This window comes from Lepidochelys kempii, chromosome 25 (genome assembly GCF_965140265.1).
Source record: "Lepidochelys kempii isolate rLepKem1 chromosome 25, rLepKem1.hap2, whole genome shotgun sequence".
Lineage (NCBI taxonomy): Eukaryota > Metazoa > Chordata > Testudines > Cheloniidae > Lepidochelys > Lepidochelys kempii.
The window spans coordinates 6791592-6815951 of NC_133280.1; the positions used below are offsets into that span (position 1 = coordinate 6791592).

Genomic DNA, 24360 nt, shown 5'->3' on the forward strand with positions numbered 1-24360 from the left:
TGCTTGGGGAAGGACAAACACCACAGGAGGTTTCCGGTAAGCGGCTTTTATTTTGGGAAGGAAGTTATTTGGTGCGGGCTCTTGGGGCGAGGAGGGTTAGGGCCTCATGCATGCGTAGATGCGGAATAGGGCATTGAGGTGCTCTCTCGCATCGCGGCAATCGGCCTCAGTGATCTCTTCAAAGGTCTCAGCCGGAACTTGGACAATGCGCTTGTGCAGGTTTTTCGGGAGAGGCACTGTGGTCCTTGTCCCAGTCGGGCTAACTTGTCCGTGCCACTGTGCTGTGATGGGCGGGACCATTGCCACACACAGGCAAGCTGCATATGGGCCAGGGTGGAAGCCGCATTGCAGTAGAAGACCCTCCCTTGCTTCCCTGGTCACCCTCAGCAGCGAGATCTCTTCCAGGACGAACTCCTGTGGAAAATATGGGGACAGTGTTCAGTATAGGGGCCCCCTGCCGCTGTTGGCTCTTCTCAAGGCACAGAAACCCAGAGGACAGTACAGCTGTGAAACAATTAGTCACGCTTGAGCCTGTGCTTACTCACCATTTTGGGGCTCCCGTGGGTTATGTGCGCTCGCTTTGGGACAGGCAAATTATGCTATTGTGTAGACTGTGCTTGGCCTTGAATACGGGGGAATCATTGCTCTGTCTGGTGTGAACAATGCTGCCTCTGTTAAGTGTAGCATTTTGCCTTTACAGATGCAACCTTGAGATCTCAGCCGTCCGTGTTATCAACGGCCGAGAGGCTGCAAAGAATCAGGAAGAGGCCACGTAGAAGCGAAGAGGACATGCTGCATGAAGTCATGCAGCATTCAACCTAATGAAAATAAAAAGGTGCAGGAATGGTGGGAGAGTGAAAGGAGGGTCCGCCAGCAGAATGCGGATCGTTGGCACCAAAGCACAGAGTGGCTGATAAGCATCATGGAGTGCCAAGTGGACTCAATCCAGGCACTCGTAGCCATGCAGGCGGAGCGCTACCATGCCTGCCCCTTCCCCCCCCAACCCAGCCCTGAAAACTACGACCCTTACCCACTGCCCTCAATGCCCATCACTATGCAGTGAAGCCATCCTGAAGTGAAGCATGCATTGCACAGCACTCCAGACAGGACATACGCAAATCTGTGATTGTACTGTTCCGTTCCCCACCCCACCCCATCTCACCTCCTTGCCCTTTGTGTTTCCCAAGCAGTTGTGTTGTTTCTTTTCAATAAATTGATTTTTTGGCTTTGAAAACATTCTTTATTATTGCATAAAGTAAAAGAAACCGTAGCCCAGGAAAAAAGGCACTGCAAGTCAGCGTATCATACGTAGCAAACACAGATTCCTACCACGCTTCACCAGTGCAGGGCACCACACCAGACGTTACTGTGGGCTTTCAGCCTCAAATTCCTCCCTCATCCTTGCAGCCCCATGCTGGGCCCCTCTAATAGCCCTCGTCTCCGGCTGTTCAAATTCAGTCTCTAGGTGTTGAACCTCCAGTTCCATGCCTGAGTGAATCTTTCACCTTTCCCTTCACAAATGTTATGGAGGGTACAGCATTCGGATATAACTGCGGGGATGCTGTTATAGGCTAGGTCCAGCTTCCCATACAGAGAGCACCAGCGACCCTTTAAACGGCCAAAAGCACACTCCATAGTCATTCTGCACCAGCTCAGCTTGTTGTTCAACCACTCCTTGCTGCTGTCAGGGCTCCCTATGTAGGGTTTAATGAGCCACGGCATCAAAGGGTAAGCGGGGTCTCCAAGGATCACAATGGGCATTTCGACTTCCCCTATGGTGATCTTCTGGTCTGGGAAAAAAAGTCCCGGCTTGCAGCTTCCTGAAAAGGCCAGTGTTATGAAAGATAAGTGCGTCATGCACCTTTCCGGGCCACCATGCATTAATGTCAATGAAACGCCCACGGTGATCCACAAGTACCTGGAGAACCATAGAGAAATATCCCTTCCGATTAACGTACTCTGAGGCTACGTGGGCTGGTGCCAGAATTGCAATGTGTGTCCCATCTATCGCCCCTCCGCAGTTAGGGAAACCCATTTGTGCAAAGCCAGCCATAATGTCATGCACGTTACCCGGAGTCATGGTGGTTCTGAGCAGGATGCAATCAATGGCCCTGCAAACTTGCATTAACAGGATTCCAATGGTCGACTTCCCCACTCCAAACTGGTTAACGACCGATTGGTAGCTGTCTGGAGTTGCCAGATTGCAATAGCCACCTGCTCCTTCACAGTCAGGGCAGCTCTCAATCTCTTGTCCCTCCGCTGCAGGGTGGAGGCGAGCTCAGCACACAGTCCCATGAAAGTGGCTTTTCTCATCGGAAAGTTCTGCAGCCACTGCTCGTCATCCCAGACTTGCATGACGATGTGATCCCACCACTCAGTGCTTGTTTCCTGAGCCCAAAAGTGGCATTTGATGGTGGTGAGCATGTCCTTGAATGCCACAAGCAAACTCGTGTCGTTCGCGTTACTCGAGTCGATATCGTCGGAGTCCTCACTGTCTCTTTGGATCTTAAGGAATAACTCGACTGCCAAACGTGACGCGCTGGCAAGACTTGCCAGCATGTTCCTCAGCAGTTCGGGCTCCATTCCCGCAGACCGAAAGGGAAGACAGCGCACAGTACAAAAACTGTTGACAGATGGTGCCAATTGTGGATGGAATCAAAGGGAATGCTGGGATGCAAAGCGATGCATCACGGGGTGTTGGGACAGGATCCAGAATGCACTGCACTCCCCGCCCCCTTCCCACAAGCCACAGTGCCAGAATGGGAAGAGGTGCTCTGTGGGATAGCTGCCCACAATGTGCTGTGCCCAATGCCGCTGCAAGTGCTGCAGATATGGCCATGCCGGTGTGCTTGCAGCTGTCAGTGTGGACAGACTGCAGCACTTTCCCTGCTGCGCTGTATAAAGGCGGGTTTAACTCACAGCACTCTACATCTGCAAGTGTAGCCATGCCCTGAGACTACTGATCCCAGACAGCTTGACTCTTCACAGTTACAGCCTTAAGTTCTGACATTCTAAAAATAAACCCCCTTCCTGACAGTTTAGAGAGCATAGTTTCTTTCATATCTGTGCCTGAGTCAGTAGGTTAACAGATGTTTGCCCTTCCTTATCTCTGTCCCCTTTCGTTGTCCTCTCAGATTCCTGTTCAAACCAGTACCTAATTAACATATTACCTGTGGGTGTACAGGTTGCAGGGCATGTGGATTTGCTTCCTCAGTAGTTGTCCTTTACCACATGCTGAAATTGGTTTTTAAAAGTAAGACTTGATGTTATGAAGCCAAATTTAAAACTGGGTATGTATAATAGGAAACCTACGTATCCCCAAATTTGGCTGTGAGAAATACGGATTTAGATTGTGTATAACCTCCATACCACTGAGAGAGAATTCAGAAATGAGGAAAAGTCTGTTAGCTGTGTGTGTGCATATACAGGCGATATGGACTAAATAATATAGATACTATATGTATAAGTGATCGCTATGTCACAAATGCATTCTATCGTGCGTCTTTGATCACTTTGCCTGCAGTCTGCCCTTGGACAACTTCTAAAATTTCAAACGTCCCCCATTTTTTTTATCATTTGCATTTAAATGTTTCCTCTTTTCCTCAAATGTGGAATTTCCTACCCAAAAGCCCTTCAAAAATTATCCTGTCTGAGGCCCAGGATGGAAAATTCAGACCTTGGAGGCTCAGTGCTTGCTTTTTGCTCAGGAAAGTCATTTTAATTTAAAAAAAAAAAAAAAAAAGTTATGACTCTTAGGGTTATTTTTAGAGGTTTCTCTGTCTCCTTCTGAGCCCTTTACAGTTGAACTCTTGGTAACTATGGCTCTGGGCTTTGCAGGATGGATACAATAAGATATTCAGAACCTCCCATAATTTTCCTAAAACAGACTTTTCTGTAACATGTGGCACATGCAGAAGGGTTTTATTGGCACTCATATGGAATGAGACCTGCAGAACTCACTTGTGGCTTTACCTAAGTAATATGGTATTCCAAACACATGCCAGTAGAATCTTTGTGTCGCACAATCCTGTGTGTGTATGTGTAACACAATGAACAATTTCAATGGCTTTATAGTAGTAGAAAGGCCTCAATGTAGCTGGTATATGGTGTTATCAGTTTTTATCACTAGTATCCATTCTTATTGTTTGTTATGTAACTTGCATTCAAACACACACCTCGCACTAATCCCCAAGGGTATTGACTGTAACATTTCTTATTTTCAAGAAGTGAAGGTGACATAAGTGGAAGGGCGGTTTTTTAAAAACCTTTTAGTGGTCTGTGGAAACTCAAGACAACCTATTTTCTTAAGTATAAGAAGCTTTGTTGTCTCTCAAGAAATGTACATTTTGAATATATTAACTGCGCTGGGTGGCAATTAAGGACTCCTGCCTCTCTAACTCCTAATCTACTTTAGAAGGTTGAGTCCTGTAATCTTTGGGGATTGATATGAATGGTGTTCTCCAGATGTCTGTCTGAAACTGCTTCTCTTCTCTCTCTTTTCCCCCTCCCCTTTAATTTCAGGACAAACACCATGATGCTGCTCATGAAATCATTGAGACAATTCGGTAAGTGTTCAATGCAGAACTGGACAGAACCTTTTCTTCCATGTTGGTATTACTGTATGTCTCAAATTAGACATTAGGTGTAGGGGAGGGGAACAAATACAGGGGAAGATAGCAATCTAATTATGCTGTAGCAGAACTAAACCTGGACACTAATCAGAATTACAGCTCTGTAAATTCACGCGATGCAGTAACTTCTCCCCATGCCCCCAATTTAATCTTAGTCTGAAACAAACTGTTCTAGTCTGCGGTTGTTCTAAATGAAATTGTACAACAGTATCAAATTCTATGTTTGTTTGTTTTTTTTATAATCAGGATTTTAAAATTTAGTCTTTGGAAGCATAAGGCCCAGAACTTAAACAAACAAACAAGCGAAACACCACCACCGCCATCTACGGTCTCTTCTTAGGTTCTGGCCCGATTTAAGCTTACGCTGTTCACTTTTATTTCTTAAAATAGTCCACTGTGGCTACAACTGGGCAGTGCCATTGGCACTCGGAAGGGTCAGGAGTGCTGCCTGCCTGAGCATAGTGGAGCTGCATCAGTGGGAGGGTGTGGCTGAAATACTACTGGAAAGAAGGCCGAGTGTAAGAGGGTTGAATGTTTTCAGGCACCACTACAGCCACACACAGTTTGTGACACAGCAATAATTCATATGCACTGTGGTTTTGGCAGCCTTGAGAAAAAGTTGCTGAGCAGAAACACTCCCTAATATGACTGGGTTTTTTGTTTATCCACAACAGAGAATCCGATTTTAAAATTGTTTTCAAGCATACTTCCCCTGTGTTTGTGGGTAGAAAATGTTATCCATGTTAAGGGACCGTGGTTTAGCCTTGTTCCTTGACATTTCTTTTTTTAAATCCACAAAGGCCTTGTCTGAAACTTTTTCAGCCATTGCTGACAGCAGTTCAGCGGTAGTAACATTAGTAAGGTTGGGAGCCCTAGCTCTCTGGCTCTTGACATCTGTTTTCAGTAGCACATCAGTTTGACTTGCTCTGAGCAGGTTTAACTGCTACGCTACTGAAAGTGGCTGCTGGAGTAGCAGTCATCTGCACTCGTACTTTCTGTGTGCACACCAGCCAATGGCAAGAAGAGTCATTGCTAGAACACAGTTGGGCCACAATCACGTTTCACAGCTTTATTATAAAAATGGGGATTTCTGTAGTGCATACAGAGCCTTAACATATGTTTGTAACTATCATTCTTACCCGTGTACCAAATTAACCACAGTGCATACTTGTTGCTTATGCTAGTAAACTGTTCTATGGAGGTGTGAGGTGGGAGGATGTAGAGCTGACCACTGGCTTGAAAAGTTGTGATATGAACAGTTGTTTGCTGCACACTGGCCTAGTTTGCGGGGAAAAAAATTGTAGAGATAAAAAAAAGTGAGGTTTTAAGGAGGTGAGTCTTCATTAGAAGAATAGAAAGAAATGTAGTTCACAGATACTTACCATTATGCCTTTTTGTAAGGTGCTGAATGTCCTAAAGAGCAATGAGAAGAGGAATATTAGTGATTTAAGATTAAGTCATTTGGATACTAAATGCGCATCTCTCACATTGGCTGTTTGGGACATTTTGTACACTTTTAGCCTATTCAAAATAAAATCAGGTCACCTTTCAGCATAGTAAAGTGAAAAAAGTGATTTTACTGAAATGGCACTTTTAATCAACATATCTGCTTCCTGTACACATGCAATCATGTCTTATGACTTTGTCTAAAATGTGGTTCTTTTTTGTTGCTTATTTTTGCTACTATCAATTCCACTGCAAAGTCAACACAGAGATGTGGGGAGAGAGCCTGGAATCTTTATCAGTAAATCTATTAACGTAGGGTATGTCTACACATACAGCTGCAGTGCGTGTGGTGAAGACACTCTCTGCCGACGGGAGAACTCTCCCATCGTCATAGAAAACCCACCTCCGTGAGCAGTATAAGTTATGTCGGCGGGAAAACCTCGCCCACTGACCTAGTGCTGTGCACACGAAAGCTTATGTCCGTCTAACTCATGTCGCTTGAGGGGTGGAATATTCACACCCCGAAGTGACATAAGTTTTGCTGACACAGGCTGTAGTGTAGACATAGCCTAAGTGTCAGTTGCATACTCTTTTAGCCAGGGTGATCCACGAGCCAGAAAGAACTCAGCTTGACTGTCAGATCCGTGGTTGTCATGATGGCAGTTTCAGAAATGTTCTTTCTAGTAAGCTGACCAAATTGGATACCAAAGTGGAAATGATAAACATAGAACCCCACAAAACCATTGTTGGAGTCCTTATAGGGCCACAAAGCATAGAGGGGTTGCTCTTTTGAAAAAAACAAAACAAATGCTATATAGTATTCGAGGAATCAATCTGTCCATAATATCAAGACCTAAGGGAAAGAAAATGTGGTTCCCAATGGTATTCTGTAGAGCACTCTGTATTTTGGGTGATACTTCAGATCACTGTTTCTCAGCTTGATGATTAGAAAGGAAAGGGTGTGAAACCCTTTTTCCTGATGTGACTTCCCCGGCCCTTTACAAAGACTTTGTCGCTCCAGTGACTTGCCATCCAGATTGTGGCCCTCATTGTTAGTTTTTAAGTTGTCTTTGAAAATAATTAACTTTTTCACATTTGAAATGAAATGCAGAACTCTGTATTTCTTTTGCCAGATTTAGCTTGTCAGATATCCTGGCAGTGGTCTCAGTTTTCCATTTCTAATAGGAGCAGAATACAGGGCTGTATTAATCCTGAAAAAACCACATGCCTTTAAGAAAACAAACAACAAAAACATCAAAACCACTATCAAGTCTATTTCAAGCTGGGCCACTTAAGTGGAAATACAGTATACTGCCCTGGTAGAGGGAGAAAGCGCCCTCTCACATCAACTCTTTGAAGGTTTCATTTGTGCTGAGGACTGCTGTGCATTTTCAGACATCAGGTTGCAGAAGATGACTTGCATCTACGTGTGGCAAGATAGACAAGTAGCTTTGTCTAAGGAAGTGGTTGTTCATAACTTATTAAAAAAATAAATGCATTTCAGAATGATTGTTTCTGTGCTTCATATTTCCCATTAGATTAGCATTAGCTGTGGCTTTTATTTTTACATCAACTAAGTATATTTGTCTCTTCATTGTGAAGTCAAAATGGAGTTCATGCCTATTCAAGAGCTTTATAGTTCTGCCAGTGGTAATGGGCACTTAACTTCATATTCACTCTTGTGTTGAATAAGAACTCTTCCAGCCCCATAATTAGCATTTTGTGATGTCTGCTTCACTTCTCACAATATTGCAGTCTTTCATGCTTTCTGTAACACTGTTTTTAATTTATAGGAACGTCTGTCTAGAATCCAGGCGGATTGCTGCTTCAGTAAAAATAAAAACTGCCTCGTTCAAACACTAATGTAAAAGATTTGGGGGTCTATTGTATTCTGATTCTTGTCTCATTGCAGGTGGGTCTGTGAAGAAATCCCAGATCTCAAGCTTGCTATGGAAAATTATGTTTTAATTGACTATGATACAAAAAGGTGAGAGGAACTCCCCCTTCCCCAGAAGGGCAGGCCTAAATGGCTTGTTGTGAATTGGTCTAAGAATAACTAATTATAGACACTGCAAACTGAGCTGAAGTTTTCTTTTAGAACTGGCTTCAGACTCTACAAAGTTATTTTGGTAGGAAATGTGTAACAGGAGTATTGGCAACGGCTGCTGGATTTAAGGACATAATTGGAAACTTCACATAGCAGAAAGCTGAGCTGGTGTACGTTGGAATTACTCACCCTGAAACAATGATCTGTATCTGTGCTGTTGGGCTAAAGCCAGCATTTGGAATCTGAATGGCATTGAAGTTTCTGCTTTTGTAGTAACTAAGAATTCGTGTTGGAAAACACTATGCCAGAGCTGCCCGTGGCACCACTGATTTTTCTCTCCATGTTTGTGGAAGGTTAACTTTCCCCACTCCTCTCCTATTCAGAATCAAATACGAGTGGCAACACTATAAAAACAGAGTTTCAACTCAAACTGTTCCTACAGCCTTTGTCTCTGGAGAAGCAGGAACAGTGCCTGATTCACAGAACTATGTGAAAACACCTACTACATGGACTGGCTTGACAGGGTTGTGTTGCAGTCTGCTCTGTGGGTAGAGATTGGGACGGACAGAATCTGACCCTATGGAATTCTTTTGTTTGTAATAAGTTCGTTTGGACACAGTTGAGAGAGTCTATATTTTTGGCTCAATTTGACTGTACTAACTGAAAATGGAAATAGAGATGACACTTGCCTGCAGACAAGTTGTGATTTATGAAAATCCATGGAATTTCTTTTATGGAAAAGATCTAAGTACACCGGTGTCCACAAAGTGATCATGTCTCCTGAGTGGGATTGAGACAGGTGAAACTGAATCAGGTCCTAATTCAGCGTTAACTCTTTGAGCACCTGGATGGCTTTTGCAATGTAAAAGGACCGCTCTTTGGTGCTATATTATTCCTTTTATTTTATATGGTCTCATCGTACTAGCCCCTCCAGCCTCCCAGGGAATTAAATAGGAGTAGTGAGTGCTCAGTACCTCTTAATGTCAGGTCTATGGTTTATATGCTGATATTGTGATACAGTAATTGTGTAGCACTGGTGGGGTATGTATAGGTGTGCAGCCTCACTTTGTCAGCAATGATACTGAATAAGAGAAGAAACCATCTGTCCTCAACCACACCTGACTTATTTCTCAGAAGCTGTTCAAAGAAGCCATAAACCTGTCATCCTGTTTAATCAGTTCATTTTCCTTGTGGGGGGGGAGAATTATTTGAAAAGTTAATCCTAGAAGATTGGCTGCAGTGCTGCAAATGCAGAGACTAGGAATGAAAACCAGTGCATTATGGAAATGCAAATAGACACTCGTAAAAATATTTTTCAGTCTTGCCTGTTTTTATTAACATGGAATTAAAACCTGTTAATTGGCAGCCCAAAGCAAGTGCAAAACAGCCGTGTTCTCAGATAAGGAGTCAGAGGCCACGTCTACACTACCTGCTGGATCGGGGGGGGGGTAGTGATCGATCTATCGGGGATCGGTTTATTGTGTCTAGTGTAGACGTGATAAATCGATCGCCGATCGCTCTGCCGTCGACTCCGGAACTCCACCATGGCGAGAGGCGGAAGCGGAGTCGATGGGGGAGCAGTGGCCATCGATTTCGCGCCGCAAGGATGCGAAGTAAGTGATTCTAAGTCGATCTATCTAAGATACGTTGACTTCAGCTATGCTATTCTCGTAGCTGAAGTTGCGTATCCAGGCCTTAGCTAGTTGTGGCAGTGAAGTCAAGTTTATGAGAAGTTAACTTCCTTCCCTTCTCCTCTGTCTTTTCTCCTCCCTTCCTGTCTTGGGGTAGATGTGGGGTATGCCCAATTACTCGGTGGACTGGCTTTTCTGCTGCTGCTTTCTGGAATCTAGTTATGTAATGACGGTGGGCCTGGCAGGTATCCTTACCTCCTTGACCCAAAATAATTCTGTAATCCTCTCAGCCTCTGCAATTAAGGTGCCTGGCTAAACTGTGAACCCAACTAACCCACAGAACAAGCAGTATGCTTTCCTTGTAAAGCAGGTGTCTGGCGGATGAAGTTTGTACTTTGAAGAAGTTGTATTACATGGCACACTGCATGTTAGAACAGAATAGAACTGAGCTCTGGATAAGTGTCTGACTGTCTTCATAGCTGGATATAGTGGACACCGGAAGGAACAAAGCAGACTACTTTACAAGTCATCCACTGAATGCGTCCGATGAAGTGAGCTGTAGCTCACTAAAGCTTATGCTCAAATAAATTTGTTAGTCTCTAAGGTGCCACAAGTCCTCCTTTTCTTTTTACGAGTGTAGTGCTTAAAACATTTTTTGCATGTAGGGAAGTGGGAGGAAGCTAAGAGGGCCCATGGGAATTTCCAGCTTGAATTCCTGATAGGTCAGAAAGGAAAAACGTAAGATAACTTGGTGCTATCTCCATAACTTAATTTTCCCCATTCATTACAATAAGTCTTTGGAAGCTGAACGTTAAAATCATAAAATCATAGAATATCAGGGTTGGAAGGAACCTCAGGAGGTCATCTAGTCCAACCCCCTGCTCAAAGCAGGACCAATCCCCAACTAAATCATCCCAGCCAGTGCTTTGTCAAGCCTGACCTTAAAAACTTCCAAGGAAGGAGAGTCCACCACCTCCCTAGGTAGAAATCAGTTTCTTTAAAAGAACTTTTTTTTCCATCACATGGATACCAGGTATAGAATGTCTAATGAATCGTTGGGCCGCTAAAGTCTCTTATTTAAGGAAAATTTATAAAAGTGTAAAATTGCATAAAGAATTAATGATTGTTGCAAAAAAAAAAAAAATTTACAGCTACAGTATGTACACTTCAAAAAATGTAGGTCAAATGTTGTGCCTACCAACCTTGGCAGTGTTGTTTTAATGTGCATAGCTGAGCATTTCAAGACCCTCTTTACTGTTAACTGACTAGCAAACTTCGCTTTTTTTCCTTTCCCAGCTTTGAAAGCATGCAGAGGCTTTGTGACAAATACAACCGTGCCATTGATAGCATTCATCAGTTGGTATGTATTTACCTTTGTTATGCTGTGGTGCCTATCTAGTTGGCTTTATTCAGGCTAGTGGTTTCAAATTCATGTACTGAAAATGACAACTAAGAAGAGCTGACTTTCTTAGCACTCAGTTGTGTGTTTGCTTAAACAGCACCATTACAGCTTTTCCATTCATTCGGGAGTTAATAAGTCGTCTATTAAACCTTGCTTTCTTGGCCAAAACTTGGCACTTGAGGATTTGAATTTATATCTTTTATATAAGAATGGCTTAATTTTTCTAAAATACAGGTTTGCAGGCTCTTAGTCCCTAATGTGCAGCTGGCACTCTTGCTTTGACATTTGAAATAGTTGAGTTACCTTTGAAAAAGGGTTCCTTTGCGTGCACCATACCTAGCTTTTTTCATCAGAAATTTCACGAGGATTTAACGTATACACGTTTACTTGTGCGTGTGGGGATTGAGACTTAAAGATTCCTTAAATAGTCCAGATTAATTTGTGTATCGTGGCGATGATCCATAGATTAAGAATTCCCTTACTGTTCAGTAAAGCTATATTTTAGAACTGTTCTGTTCCAAAGGATCAATCACTATTAAGGAAGAACTGGAATGAAATCTATTTTAATAGATTTCTAATAATAGGCAACTTTTGGTTTTCTTACCCCAAGTTTAAGGCTGGTAATGAAACACAGTAAGTGTAATCTAATAATACGAATTTTACTTAATTTATGGAATTTAGATGCCCGTTCTGTCAGTAGTATCTGTCATTGTACTTAACACTCATCCAATTTAATACTACATCTTATTCTACAAAAATCACAATCTCGGGGCCTTATGAAGCACTTTGACCTATCAAACACATGTTGGGGACTGTTATCTTCTTTTGTGGGAGCATTCAAAATAGACCTCAGAAAGATATTGCCAGTAGGTTAGAACTTCTCCCAGACTTTGCACCACTTTGGCACCTACAAATCTCCATATCGTTTGCCTGATTCGTAGATGCTGGCCACTTTTGTCTTTGTTAATAGCTTAAAAGTTGGAGTTCTTCAGCACTCACATTTCATTTACAAAAAGAAAAGGAGTACTTGTGGCACCTTAGAGACTAACCAATTTATTTGAGCATAAGCTTTCGTGAGCTACAGCTCACTTCATCACGAAAGCTTATGCTCAAATCAATTGGTTAGTCTCTAAGGTGCCACAAGTACTCCTTTTCTTTTTGTGAATACAGACTAACACGGCTGTTACTCTGAAACTTTTCATTTACAGTCACTCACTGAAGTGAGAATTTAGTCAGTTTCACTCTGTCCTGCCAGTGCCCTGCTGAATGTAGGAGCCCAGGCTAGCTGACATAAGGAGCAGAAGTGGTAATTGGCCTCTGAGGTAGCAGCACTGAGCCCTCAAACAGAGGATCAGATAGGAAAGAGGTGACTATCAGGAAAAGGAGATGGAAAAGATGCCCAGGGAAAAAAGCTTACAGACGTTTAAAATCCAAAGTGGGGAAGACAAGAGGAAGTTCAGAAACATCAATAGCTTCTATTTAGGAGTGAGATTATTGGCCAGCAGAAGCTTAAATTTTCTCTCCCACTCCCTCTGAGCGTGATTCCTCCCATGCTACACTTCATGGCAAGAAAATAAACCCGTCTTTATGTTGATGGCGCAATGAAATGCAGTAGTTACATCTAGTATGTAGGCAGATCTTAGATGTGTTTTCCCTCGTGTATCTAGTATGCAGTCTTCGAAAATACCTATTGGGTGAGGTGACACAGACAGTAAAGCAAACCAGCCTCCCCAAGCGGCATTGCTGCAGAAGTCTTTTAGCACGTCTTGCTGCTGCTTTTGGAAGGACACTGGATCAGTTTTACCCATGCAAGAGACGGGGTGGAGGAACGTGGATTATCTTTGTGTCAGTTGCCCTTCCACCCGCAAACGCAGGTATGTCATGATGTATTTTTCTTGTTTACATTCCCTTTCTGCTCCTCACTCTTAGTGGAAAGGAACTACCCAGCCCATGAAACTGAACACTCGTCCCTCCAATGGGCTCCTCCGTCACATCTTGCAGCAAGTATATAACCACTCGGTGACAGACCCAGAGAAACTCAACAACTATGAGCCCTTTTCCCCAGAGGTGTATGGAGAGACTTCCTTTGATCTAGTGGCCCAAATGATTGATGAGATTAAAATGACTGAGGATGACTTGTTTGTTGACTTGGGCAGTGGTAAGTGACAAACTGCTTCGTTTTCCCTTTTCTATCTCTGCCCAGGCTTTTTCCTCCGCTGAATAAAAAAATGTCAGTCACTTTACATTTAGAAAGTAACCCATCCCCACAGACTGTCTATCTGGCTGTGCACTCCTGACAGATAAATGCTTTCCTTCCTGTATTGCCAGTGGGATGTGGCACCAAATGTCACCCACCCACGTGAAGGAAGGATTGATACTTCAGGAAACTTAATTTAAGAATACTTCATTTTTGTCACCATAGATAAATGTAGTCATTTTAAAGTATGGTTGGCATCTGAAATGATTGTGTAAAAGTGCCATTAACAGAGTCCATATTTTATACTTTCTGGCTTCTAGATCCAGTTTAAGTTCATGCATCACACTTTTTTCCCCCCTGAGTGTCAAAACTGCAAACTCCACCTGCTACCTGAAAATAAAGTGGGTTCTTTCTCTGTCTGACACAATCACCAGCAATAAAGATTTTCTGTTTATTGTGAGGCGGTATAGAATCCAGCTCACTCTTCCATAGCTGCATCTGTGCTACAGTTAGCAGTTTTAACAAAAGTAAAAACCTTTTTGTCAGTTAAGTAACCAGATGTGACTCAAACACAGATGTGGAGCAGATATGATGAGTAAGATGATCTTGTTTTATTTGCTCAAATCTGATTACCAGCAGGAAAGGAGTAATAAGAATTCCCCCTTTTTAATGTAGAATTGTAGGTTGAAATAAATGAAGTGTATATCCTCTTGCTTTCTCAACAGTCATCCTTTATCCTACCAAAGGAAACGGGAACCTGCCCACTGAAAATACAGCAGAATTACTAACCTTACTTCCATTTTATATCTACTAAATGGAATTCCAAGTTAAGGGTATTAAAGCAAGCCACTCACAGGGGACAGAATTTATCCCTCCCCTCCTTCCCCCCACTCTGGTAACTATATTTTGTGTCCAGTTAAGTACAATATGAGACACATCTAAAATGCTGTTTAGTCAGGCATGGTGCTTTGCTGTACAGAAATAACTGCTTTACCACAGTTGTGTGAAAGTGTTTGTTCAGTAAGGTCACAATAAGAGATCATATCTGGAAGTCACACAATCTTGCTGTTTGCCTAACAAGATGGAGGAGTGTGTCATCTGACTAATGCTTCTGTAGTGAAATGTTTTGTTTTCCTTGGCCTCTAACACCACCAAAAACAAAACCAGATATTTATCACCATAGAATCCCAAACCTTAATATTGGACTAAGACCAAGCATATGAAAAATAAGAACCTTTATTAGTATCTGAAAAGAATGGTTTAGCATGCAGTAGCCTCAACCGTAATTCTGTGATCACTTTTCTGTGCACTGGTTTTCAGTTGATGGATACACTGGAAAAAAATGGTTACTCACCTTCTCATAACTGTTGTTCCTTGAGATGTGTTGTTGAGGTCCATTCCAATCAGGTGCGTGCACAGTCGTTGCAGAGTTTTCCCTTGGCAGCTCCTGTCGGGTCGGCTGTGGAGCTGTCTGTAGTGGCGCCTTCATGGCACTCAACAAATAAGCCCGCTGACCCGACTCCCCTTCAGTTCCTTCTTGCTGGCTACTCCGACAGAGGGGAAGGAGGATGTTTATTGGAATGGACGTGAACAACACATCTCGAAGAACGATAGTTACGAGAAGGTAAATAACAGTTTTTCTTCGAGGGCTTGTTCACGTTGATTCCAATCAGGTGACACGGAGGTGTGGTCGGAGTTAAGGAATTGCTGACTGGAGTACTGCTCTGCCGAATGCTGCAAAATGTCTGGAATGCTGGGTGATAGCATAGTGAGTGGTTAAACGTATGCACCGATGACCAGGTTGTCGCTCTGAAGATCTCCTGAATGGGAATCTGGGCCAGGAAAGTTGCTGATGAGGCCTGTGCCCTTGTGGAACATACTGTAATAGATGGGGCTTGGACGTTAGTCAGCCCGTAGCATGTGTGGATGCAGTCTGTGATCCAGGAAGAAATGCATTGGGAAGAGACTGGGAGCCCTTTCATCCGGTCTGCCACCGCCATGAACAGCTGATTAGATTACCTGAAAGATTTAATATGCTTGATGTAGAATGCTAGTGCACGCCAGACATCCAGTGAGTGAAGCCTCTGCTCCTGTGCACTGGTATGAGGCTTGGGATAGAAGACTGGTAGAAAAATGTCTTGGCTAATATGAAGCTGGGACACCACCTTGGGCAGGAAGGCTGGATGAGGCCTGAATTGCACCTTGGCCTTGTGAAAGACCATGTACGGTGGGTCAGAGGTTAGTGCTTTTAACTCGGACACCCTCCTAGCCGATGTGATGGCGACTAGGAATACCACCTTCCACGACAAATACAGAAGGGAGTGAGTCGCCAGTGGTTCGAAAGGGGGCCCCATTAGTCTGGAGAGGACCAGATTGAAGTCCCATGCAGGCACAGGTCATCGAGTCTGTGGATATAATTTTTCCAGGCCCTTGAGGAAACGCCCTACCCTAGGGTTGGTGAATATGGAACGCCCCAATTCTCCCTGGTAGAAGGCTGAAATAGCAGCAAGGTTATACCCTGATGGATGGCCCTTTTCAGGTGCAGGAGGTAATCCAGGATGAGTGATATAGGAGCCTGAAGTGGAGGTGTACGATGCTGGGCATGCCAGCAAGTGAACCTCTTCCACTTAGCCAGAGAAGTGACCCTGGTGGATGGTTTCCTGCTGTTGAGCAGAACCTGCCTGACCAGTTCCGAGCACAGGAGCTCCATTGGGTTTAACCATGAAGCTTCCATGCTGTGAGATGGAGGAACTGGAGGTCTGGGTGAAGGTGGCTGTGGTCCTGGGTGTTGAGATCTGAGAAAAGCAGTAGCAGGACCGCGGTGTCCACAGACGGCTCCAGAAGCGTCTGGAGTGTACCACTGTTGGCGTGGCCATCCTGGGACCAACAGAATTATTTCTGTCTTGTCTCTGCGGATCTTGAGCAGCAGCTTGTGTATGAGTCGGACCGGTGGAAAGGCATATACGAGGAGGTCCCCCCAGGGTAGCATGAAAGCGTCGGAGATTGAACCCGGGCTATTTCCAGAAGAAGCAGAACGTTGGGCACTTTGTATTGCTCCTGGTGGCAAACAGATCTACCGGGGGAAACCCCCACCTATGGAAGATGGACTGTACGACATCTGGATGGATGGACCACTTGTTGTGGAATGACCTGCTGAGGTGATCTGCTAGTTCGTTCTGCACTCCTAGGAGATATGATGCCTCCAGGTGAATGGAGTGGGCTGTGCACAACTCCCATAGCTGGAGGGCTTCCTGACAGGGGGGAGGAACAGGCTCCACCCTGTTTGTTGATGTAAAACATGGCAGTGGTGGTGCTGGTAATCACTGCCACACACTGGCCTTGTAGTTGGGACAGGAAGGTCTGGCAGGCTTGTTGCACCACTCTGAGCTCCTTGATATTGATACTGAATGAGAGCTCGTGCTGCGACCATAGGCCTTGCTTTCGGAGATCTCCCAGATGAGCCCCCCAACCCAGAGCTGATGCGTCCGTTCTTAGGGCCAGAGAGGGTTGTGGGCTGTTGAAGGGGACTTCCTCGCACACCAACTGAGGGTCAGTTATGGCTTGGAATCATATCTCTGGCCGGATCGCCCTTGCCTGTACCGAGTCCAGCACCTCCCCCAATGAATTCTATTCTTTGGGTCGGTGGTAAGCTCGACTTGTTCATGTTGAGGAGGAGTCCCAGTCTCTCAAAAGTGAATCTGGTTAATCGGACTTGAGATTCTACCCGCTCCCTGGAGCGCCCCCGTATTAGCCAGTTGTCGAGGTAGGGATATACCTCCACCTGCCTTCTGGGGAGGAAGGCTGCTATTACTGACATACACTTTGTGAACACTCGGGGCGTTGTTGATAGATCAAATGGGAAGACAGTGAACTGATGATGATTGTGGTTGACCACAAACCGTAGAAACTGTCTGTGCTCAGGCCAAATGGCTATGTGAAAGTACACGTCTTTCATGTAGAAGGTGGCGTACCAGCCCCTGGATCCAGGGGCGGGATGATCGTGCTCAGGGAGACCATGCGGAACTTCAAGTTCACCATGAAGTTTGAGTTGAGTCCTGGTTGAGTCCTTGCAGGTCTAAAATAGATATGCGATCCTCCTTTGCCTTGGGGATTAGGAAATAACGAGAGTACAATCCTTTGCCCCTTAGCTCCCGAGGAACCTCCTCCACTGCCCCTATGGTGAGGAGTTATTGCACCTCATGGATAAGGAGTTGTTCATGAGAGGGGTCCTGATGGTCCTGAAGGGTTTGCTGCACTTTGGGGGGCGGCCCAGATGCCTGCAGCCCTGAAACCCTTCTCATGGCTAACCCCGATGAGAGGGTGCGGGTAGCAGAGTCTGCCGCATCAAGGGAGGCTTGAAGAGAGGTTCATGCCACCACCTTCCCTTCGTCAATGATGGCCATGAATTCAGCCCTGGAGTCTGATGGAATTTGCTCCTTGAATTTCAACATGGAGTCCCACAAGTTGAAGTTGTGTCTGCTTGTTGGTTTGCTATAATTTGCTGCAGGCCCCCCATTGAGTAGACCTTTCTACCGAAAAGGTCTAATCTTTTAGACTCCTTGGATTTGGGAGTTGGTCCTTGCTGGCCCTGCCTCTCCTTCTTGATGACGGCTGTCACTACTAGGGTGAAAGGCTGCAGGTGCGAGAACAAGTACTTGAATGGGACAAAGTACTTGCACTCAACACCCCCCGCCATAGGCGGGGTCGTTGCTGGGGTCTGCTGCAGCATTTTGATATTGCTCTGTATAGTTTTAATTAGGGGCAGAGCTACCCTGGAGGGACCCTTGGGCACTGAGTGCTCCTTCGCAGGATGCATTGCGGTTGCACCTGGTCCTGGCTTCGGCACCGGGGATAACCCCGTCTGTCGTCTTGTGCCACTTGTGTGGCACCGGTGAGTGTGAGCCATGCCTGGTTGTCTGTACTGAGGAGTGCCAGTGCTGAGGGTCTTTTGAATCAGAGTCTGTCTTTGGTACCGTGTCATGCACCGAGGCCGGGGCGCTCTGCACTGATGTGCTCTGTGGATGGAGAGCGGACTCCATCAGAAGTTGTTTCAGATGGAAATCCCTCTTTCTTTTCGTCATAGGGTGGAAAGATTTTGCGCCTGTCTGTTTGGTACTCTTCCCCCAGACACTTCAGGCACGCATCCTGGGGGTCACCCGTAGGCATGGGCTTACCGCAGGTCCCGCAAAGTTTAAACCCTTGGGCCCGAGGCATGCCCTGCAGCTGACGGGAGGTAAGGGATAGGGGATGTCCCTGCACCCTAACCCAAATTATATACACTAAACTAAACTAAACTGCTAATTGAATCCTAGACTAAAACTACAGGCCAAAGAAGAAAACTAAGGGAAGCACTTGGAAAGCAAGTGAATGCCGTTCCAATGGACATCATGGACGGTAAGAAGGAACTGAAGTGAGGGCCATTTCGGCAGGGTTATATATTGAGTGCCATGGAGGCGCCACTCCAGGGGGCTCCGCAGCTGACCAGGTGGGAGCTGCTAAGGGAAAACTTTCTGACGACCGTGCACACAGCGTGCGCACACGTGATTGGAATTGACGTGTACCAGCACTCGAAGAAGAATAAAGGATCCTGATTTCTCCTCCCCACATAACTCTTGTTAACACCAATGAAAGTTTGCACATAGATGGCAGAGTTGAGACTGAATTTCCATAGTATTCTAGTCAATGCAGTATAGTGTACAGTGTAGATTAGAATACCATTGTAGCAATAGCACAATATCCAACATTTACTTTAGTGCCTTTCCTACACCTCTATGTATAGGAATCATTCATCTGCCACAGGGTGTAACAACCGCTGGTCAAATGTTGCAGCCATTTTTTATCAGTAACTCTGTCCAACCATTTAAGACTAGAAGCCAACAATATTATGTCTGGTTGAAATGGAATTTTAGGAAGGCAGAACACAGTTGTTCAAATTGGAATTAGGACAACTGTTGCAAAAAAGTGGTATCTTTAACCACAAGTGGTCTCTGATGAGAGAAGGGCAGTAATGACTTCTGATATTTTATTTGGCCCATGTAAATGCATATAGTTTTTACTGCTTCCCTCATCCTCCCCCATTGCGTTTCTTACTCAATAGTTGCATCTTCTTATTCATATTGTAAGCTGTTCTTTTACTCTGTTTATACGGTACATAGCAAAATGGGGCCCAGAACCTGTATGGGGCTTCTAGGTGGTACCATAATACAATTTTTTATTATACAGGACTGTCAGTAGGTGATTCCCCATTATACCAAAGTGGGTATTGTATCAATAATGATTTAATGGCAAGAGCCCCACCTCCTCAATGACTGGTGCTACTTCCTGCAGGCAGTCAATGAAATGGAAAACAACAATGTGTGTTCTGTGCAAATGTGCTATCTGCTTGGCTTGAATGTTTCTCTTTCCCTTGTGATCTATGATTCTGTGAGAAATGCATTAGTGAGACAATGCATTTTACATTAGTCCAGTACAAACAGCGATAAACGTCGTATTAGAATGAATATAGAAATGGTTTGATCAGGAGTTGTAATCAATTGCGGTAAGAAATAAATATAGAATGATTGCAACAGCTTATAAAGATTTACCGTGTACTTGGCAAAATCTGGGTCAGGTGTGCAAGCAGAGGTTCAGCTGTGATTTTTTTTTCTTTCCCCCACAAGCCAAAGAGATGTAATGAGTGCAGACAAGGTGTGGGAATGGCAGCTAATTACTGCTGGAGCAGTCTCTGATGCAAACACAATTGAGACTGAGTGATGGGAAGTTCATACATTTTTAAGTAATGTTTTGTCTTGCAGTTTAGCAAATTGCGTCTGAAATTACTTTGATGCATATTGATCATTATCTTTTTTTTATTGTACTAGAAAATAATACTCCTGTCTTGTGTATTAGCATTTTTTTCCCAATGTGCTGAGACTTTTGTATTAGTTTTCCATCACAATGAAAATCAGATATAAATGTTTTGTTACAGCTCTCTCCATTACACTGAGAGATTTGAACTGCAAAATTTATCTAGCTGCTGTTTGGTTTTCTTGCAAAAACAAAAAACATCCATATTTACTTCCTGTAGGACATAAGTCTTTTTAGAGGAAAATAGGCTCCGGTATTGAGGTGTAACTGTTGTGAAGTTGGAGCTATTTGTTGTAATGTAAATTGTCATATGTTTATCAATCAATGTGCTATATTATTTGTATTATGGGAATGGCTATTGTGCTAGGTACTGTACATTCTTATAGAAAGAGACAGTCACTTCCCTGAAGAGCTTAGTGTGAATAGACGATACAAAAGGTGAGAGGGAGAGATACATTATCCATACTTTTTGGATGGGGAATTGACACATGTTGTGAAATCCTTGCATACATCTTGGTCTTTGTTTTAGAAGCAGTCTCCTGTGTATGGGGGACTTTTTTACTATAACTGTCTCTTTCTCTACCTGCAGGTGTGGGTCAGGTAGTGCTTCAAGTCGCTGCTGCCACAAACTGCAAACATCACTATGGTGTGGAGAAAGCTGATATTCCGGCCAAATATGCTGAGGTGAGTTCTGTCTCAAGGAGTATGAGATGGTAAGTGTTTGATTCCAGGGTTGGCTCAATATCTTATGTCTTTCAGGTAACTGCTATGTATTACAAAGCGGGAATCCTGAGTTTGAATCCTAGACACTCTGGCTCCTTAAGTCAGTAAGGGCTGGAAGCACAGCAGTGATGCAAATGATATGGGGAGGGGTGGGATGTGCTTCTTGTTGCTCAGTGGCAGTGCTCACTGAGTGATCAGAAATATCATTAACTGGTCTCTGAAGAGAGCTTAGTTCAGGCCTGAGAGAAAACCAGGCGGAGTGAGGCTGCGTGGTGATGGGAAGCTTATACAAAGGGAACAAAAATCAAAAGGGAAGATGCAGGTTTAACCTAGACACCGTACTGTCTAAGCTGTGGATTTCAGGACCCACTCGGGTCTGGAATGGGACTTTGAAAGGGCTGTGTCACAGAGGCTAGTGCTGTGTAGGGTTGAAAGCCTCTAGGAAGGAGTTGAGCAAGATCAGAGTAGTGGGAGACAGAATGGCTGAAACGCATAATTTTTTTTAAAAAAGCTGCAATCTGGATCATGCTAAGAATGTTCTTTAGCAGCCCTAACTCTTAAACGATTGAGTTTAGATATTAAATATGTTAATATAGCTGGAGCTGCAGAGTAACTGAGACCTATCGATTGCCCTGGAGCATTCAGTTAATAGCAGTGCTCAGTATGCACCCAATTGAAGTACTTAGGACGATGTCTCATAATAAGGCTATTATACTTAGGCAAGTAGTTTTCTTTACACTTCCATTAATTCTATGTCAATAGGGACTTGCAAAGTTAATCAACTCCAAGGGAAACATGGAACCCAAATGAGTTGCAAGCAAACAATAAAAGTTGGTCAAGCCTTGCAGTAAGAATTTTGTACTTCCTCCAGTAGGTTGCATAGAGCTTCACACCTTTAACTCCTTGTTCAAACTATTGGACTTTGGTCTGTTTCAAATACCAACTTTAGCTTCTTAAATAATGTGTACATAAGCTTTAGAGCTTCCTTTTCAAATATATATGTAAAAAGGCTCTGATGCTATCATGAGTGCCATAGAAGGGCCTAGGAAATAATTTGTCCTTACTCTTCATGGTAATCCCTTGGAAATATTGAGCTGGAACACTTTTACCAAATCTTTCTCTGTCACCTCCTTGCATGAGTATTCTGACTTATTTTAGAGCAGCTCACAAAGGCTAGGTTCCTGGCTCTTTATTTAGTAGTAATCACTGGTTAAAAACCACTTATTTGTGAGAGAAAATACATATAGGGCCAGAGTTTTGTTTATACAAAGGCACTTTTACGCCACTCCAGAAGTACCTACGTTAAGGACCATTTACACAGAGCAGTGTGAAGGGGCCATAGTGTAAATGATCAGCAGGCAGTAAAGAATTACATGAACTTTGCCAGTGTATGCAGAGAATATAAATTGTTAGGGAGTACTAATCCTGATGGTGTCCCTTTTTAATAACGCTGTGTCAAGTACAGTAACTCCTCACTTAAAGTCATCCCGGTTAACATTGTTTCGTTGTTACCTGGCTGATCCGTTCGGGAACATGCTCGTTTAAAGTTGTGTAATACTCCCTTATAACATTGTTTGGCAGCCACCTGCTTTGTCCACTGCTTGCAGGAAGAGCAGCCCCTTGCAGCGAGCTGGTGGGGGCTTGGAACCAGGGTGGACCAGCAGCCCCCCCATCAGCTCCCCTAAGTTCCCTGTGCGGCAGCCCTGCAGCAGGCTACCAATTGTCAGCAGTTCAGCTGTCCCTCTCCCCGCTGCCATGTGCTGCTCCTGCCCTCTGCCTGGGAGCTGCTCCTGGGAGCCTCTTGCTTGCTGTGCAGGGGAGGGGGGCTAAAGTCACGGTGTCCCCCTTACCACTTCTCCATATAGAGCGGGGTGGGGACAGGTCAGGGCTCAGGATGGAGAGGCTTTGCTGGTCACAGCTGCTGTCTCCACTTCCTGATTTTTTTTTAAAGGCATTGTACTTAGTGGGGTCAGCATATTTAAAGGGGCAATGCGCCTCTTCCCCCCCCCACCCCCAACACACAGGGTGTGTGTCTCTACCATGCTGGCTCCTCTTCCTCCATTCCTGCTGCCTTGTAGAGTGTGAGGCTACATTAACAGCAACGTGTTAACCCGTGAGGGATCAGCCAAATGCCAGTTCATCATTTAGCAGTAAGGCATCCCCTAAGAAATATCCCATCCTCTTCCACCGTTTACCTCACCACCTCAATCAAGCTTCACAATCATTGTTGTGTACAGTATTAAATTGTTTGTTTAAAACTTATACTGTGTGTGTATATATAGTTTTTTGTCCGGTGAAAAAAATTTCCCTGGAACCTAACACCCCCCTTTTCCCCCTATTTATATGAATTCTTATGGGGAAATTGGATTCGCTTAACATCATTTCGCGTAGTCACATTTTTCAGGAACATAACTACAATGTTAAGCGAGGAGTTACTGTATTTGAAGACTTTACTGGGTGAATAAAGTATACCATGTGTGGCCTTGTCTCAGTGTGTTCCGCTCTTCCTGGCAGATTATGCGAGGCTCACTGTGACCCTCTGCATAGCCCTTCTCCCTCTAGAGGCAAGGGTCACAGCCTACTGAGCCATTTTCATCATAAGCCAGCAAGGAGGTTGGTGAGAGAACTCCCACAATCTCTGTTGTCCCTATGGGCTTATTCCAGAACAGGTTAGCCTTCTGTCCTGACGGGGTCCTGTCTTCCCCTCCAAGAAGGTGTTTCTGTAGTGGAGAGTTGGAGGGAACCAGGGCCTGCCCTCTACTCCGGGTTCCAACCCAGGGACCCTAATGGCAGCAGCTGTTGGCAACAGACCTTTGAGATGCTACATTTCCCTGGACCACTTCCCCACAGTTCTCCTGCTTCCCTCTCTTAACACCTTCTTCACCCTTACCTTAGGGCTCCCTTTCCAGTGGCTTGAGGGTGTCTTCATTACCCAGCTCTTCAGCTGCAGTTCCTCTCCTCAGGCTCCCTGGCTCTCCTCAGCCTGACAGGAGTGAGCCCTTTTATTGTATCAGAGGGGCCTTAATTAGAGTCAGGTGTTCACATTAGCTTAACGGCCTCACCTGACTCTTTGCAGGTTAATTGGAGTCAGGTGTTCTCATTAGTCTAATGGCTTCAACTGACTCTTTGCAGGCTAATTGGAGTCATGTGTCCACCACAGCATGGAGCAGGCTTTGTTCTGATCAGTCAGGGAATAGAAAAATGCTTATCCAGTGACCAGTATATCTGCCTTCTACTACTCTGCTGTACCCAACTGGCTTGGGTCTATCACACATGTTATCCTTGCACTTATAAATGGCTGTCCGTTAGATTATCGGCTTGACAACTGCTGCAATTTAAAAATGTGTGAATCTGCCCTTAAATAGCCTATCTGCTTCTTGGTGCATTTAGATTGGCCCACTTTTTTTCTCAACAGATGTTTTGTGTCGGTGATTGTA

General features: G+C 44.4%; 1 protein-coding gene and 1 long non-coding RNA gene across 8 annotated transcripts in view; one reads left to right on the forward strand and one right to left on the reverse strand.

Annotated features, from left to right (window-relative positions):
* The window catches only part of DOT1L (DOT1 like histone lysine methyltransferase), a 103803-nt gene that overhangs the window by 20699 nt on the left and 58744 nt on the right, over positions 1 to 24360 (forward strand). For all 7 annotated transcript variants that reach the window (XM_073324234.1, XM_073324230.1, XM_073324232.1 and 4 more), the window contains exons 2-6: positions 4522 to 4565; positions 7990 to 8064; positions 11052 to 11115; positions 13087 to 13315; positions 20790 to 20884. In XM_073324234.1, the coding sequence (XP_073180335.1) occupies positions 4522 to 4565; positions 7990 to 8064; positions 11052 to 11115; positions 13087 to 13315; positions 20790 to 20884 (507 nt within the window). The remainder of the gene's footprint in view (positions 1 to 4521; positions 4566 to 7989; positions 8065 to 11051; positions 11116 to 13086; positions 13316 to 20789; positions 20885 to 24360) is intronic.
* Positions 31 to 24002, reverse strand: LOC140903259 (uncharacterized). Its single transcript, XR_012156200.1, has 3 exons — positions 23814 to 24002; positions 6014 to 6044; positions 31 to 414 (listed from the first exon to the last, which is right to left on the reverse strand). It is a non-coding gene; the product is annotated as an uncharacterized lncRNA (long non-coding RNA).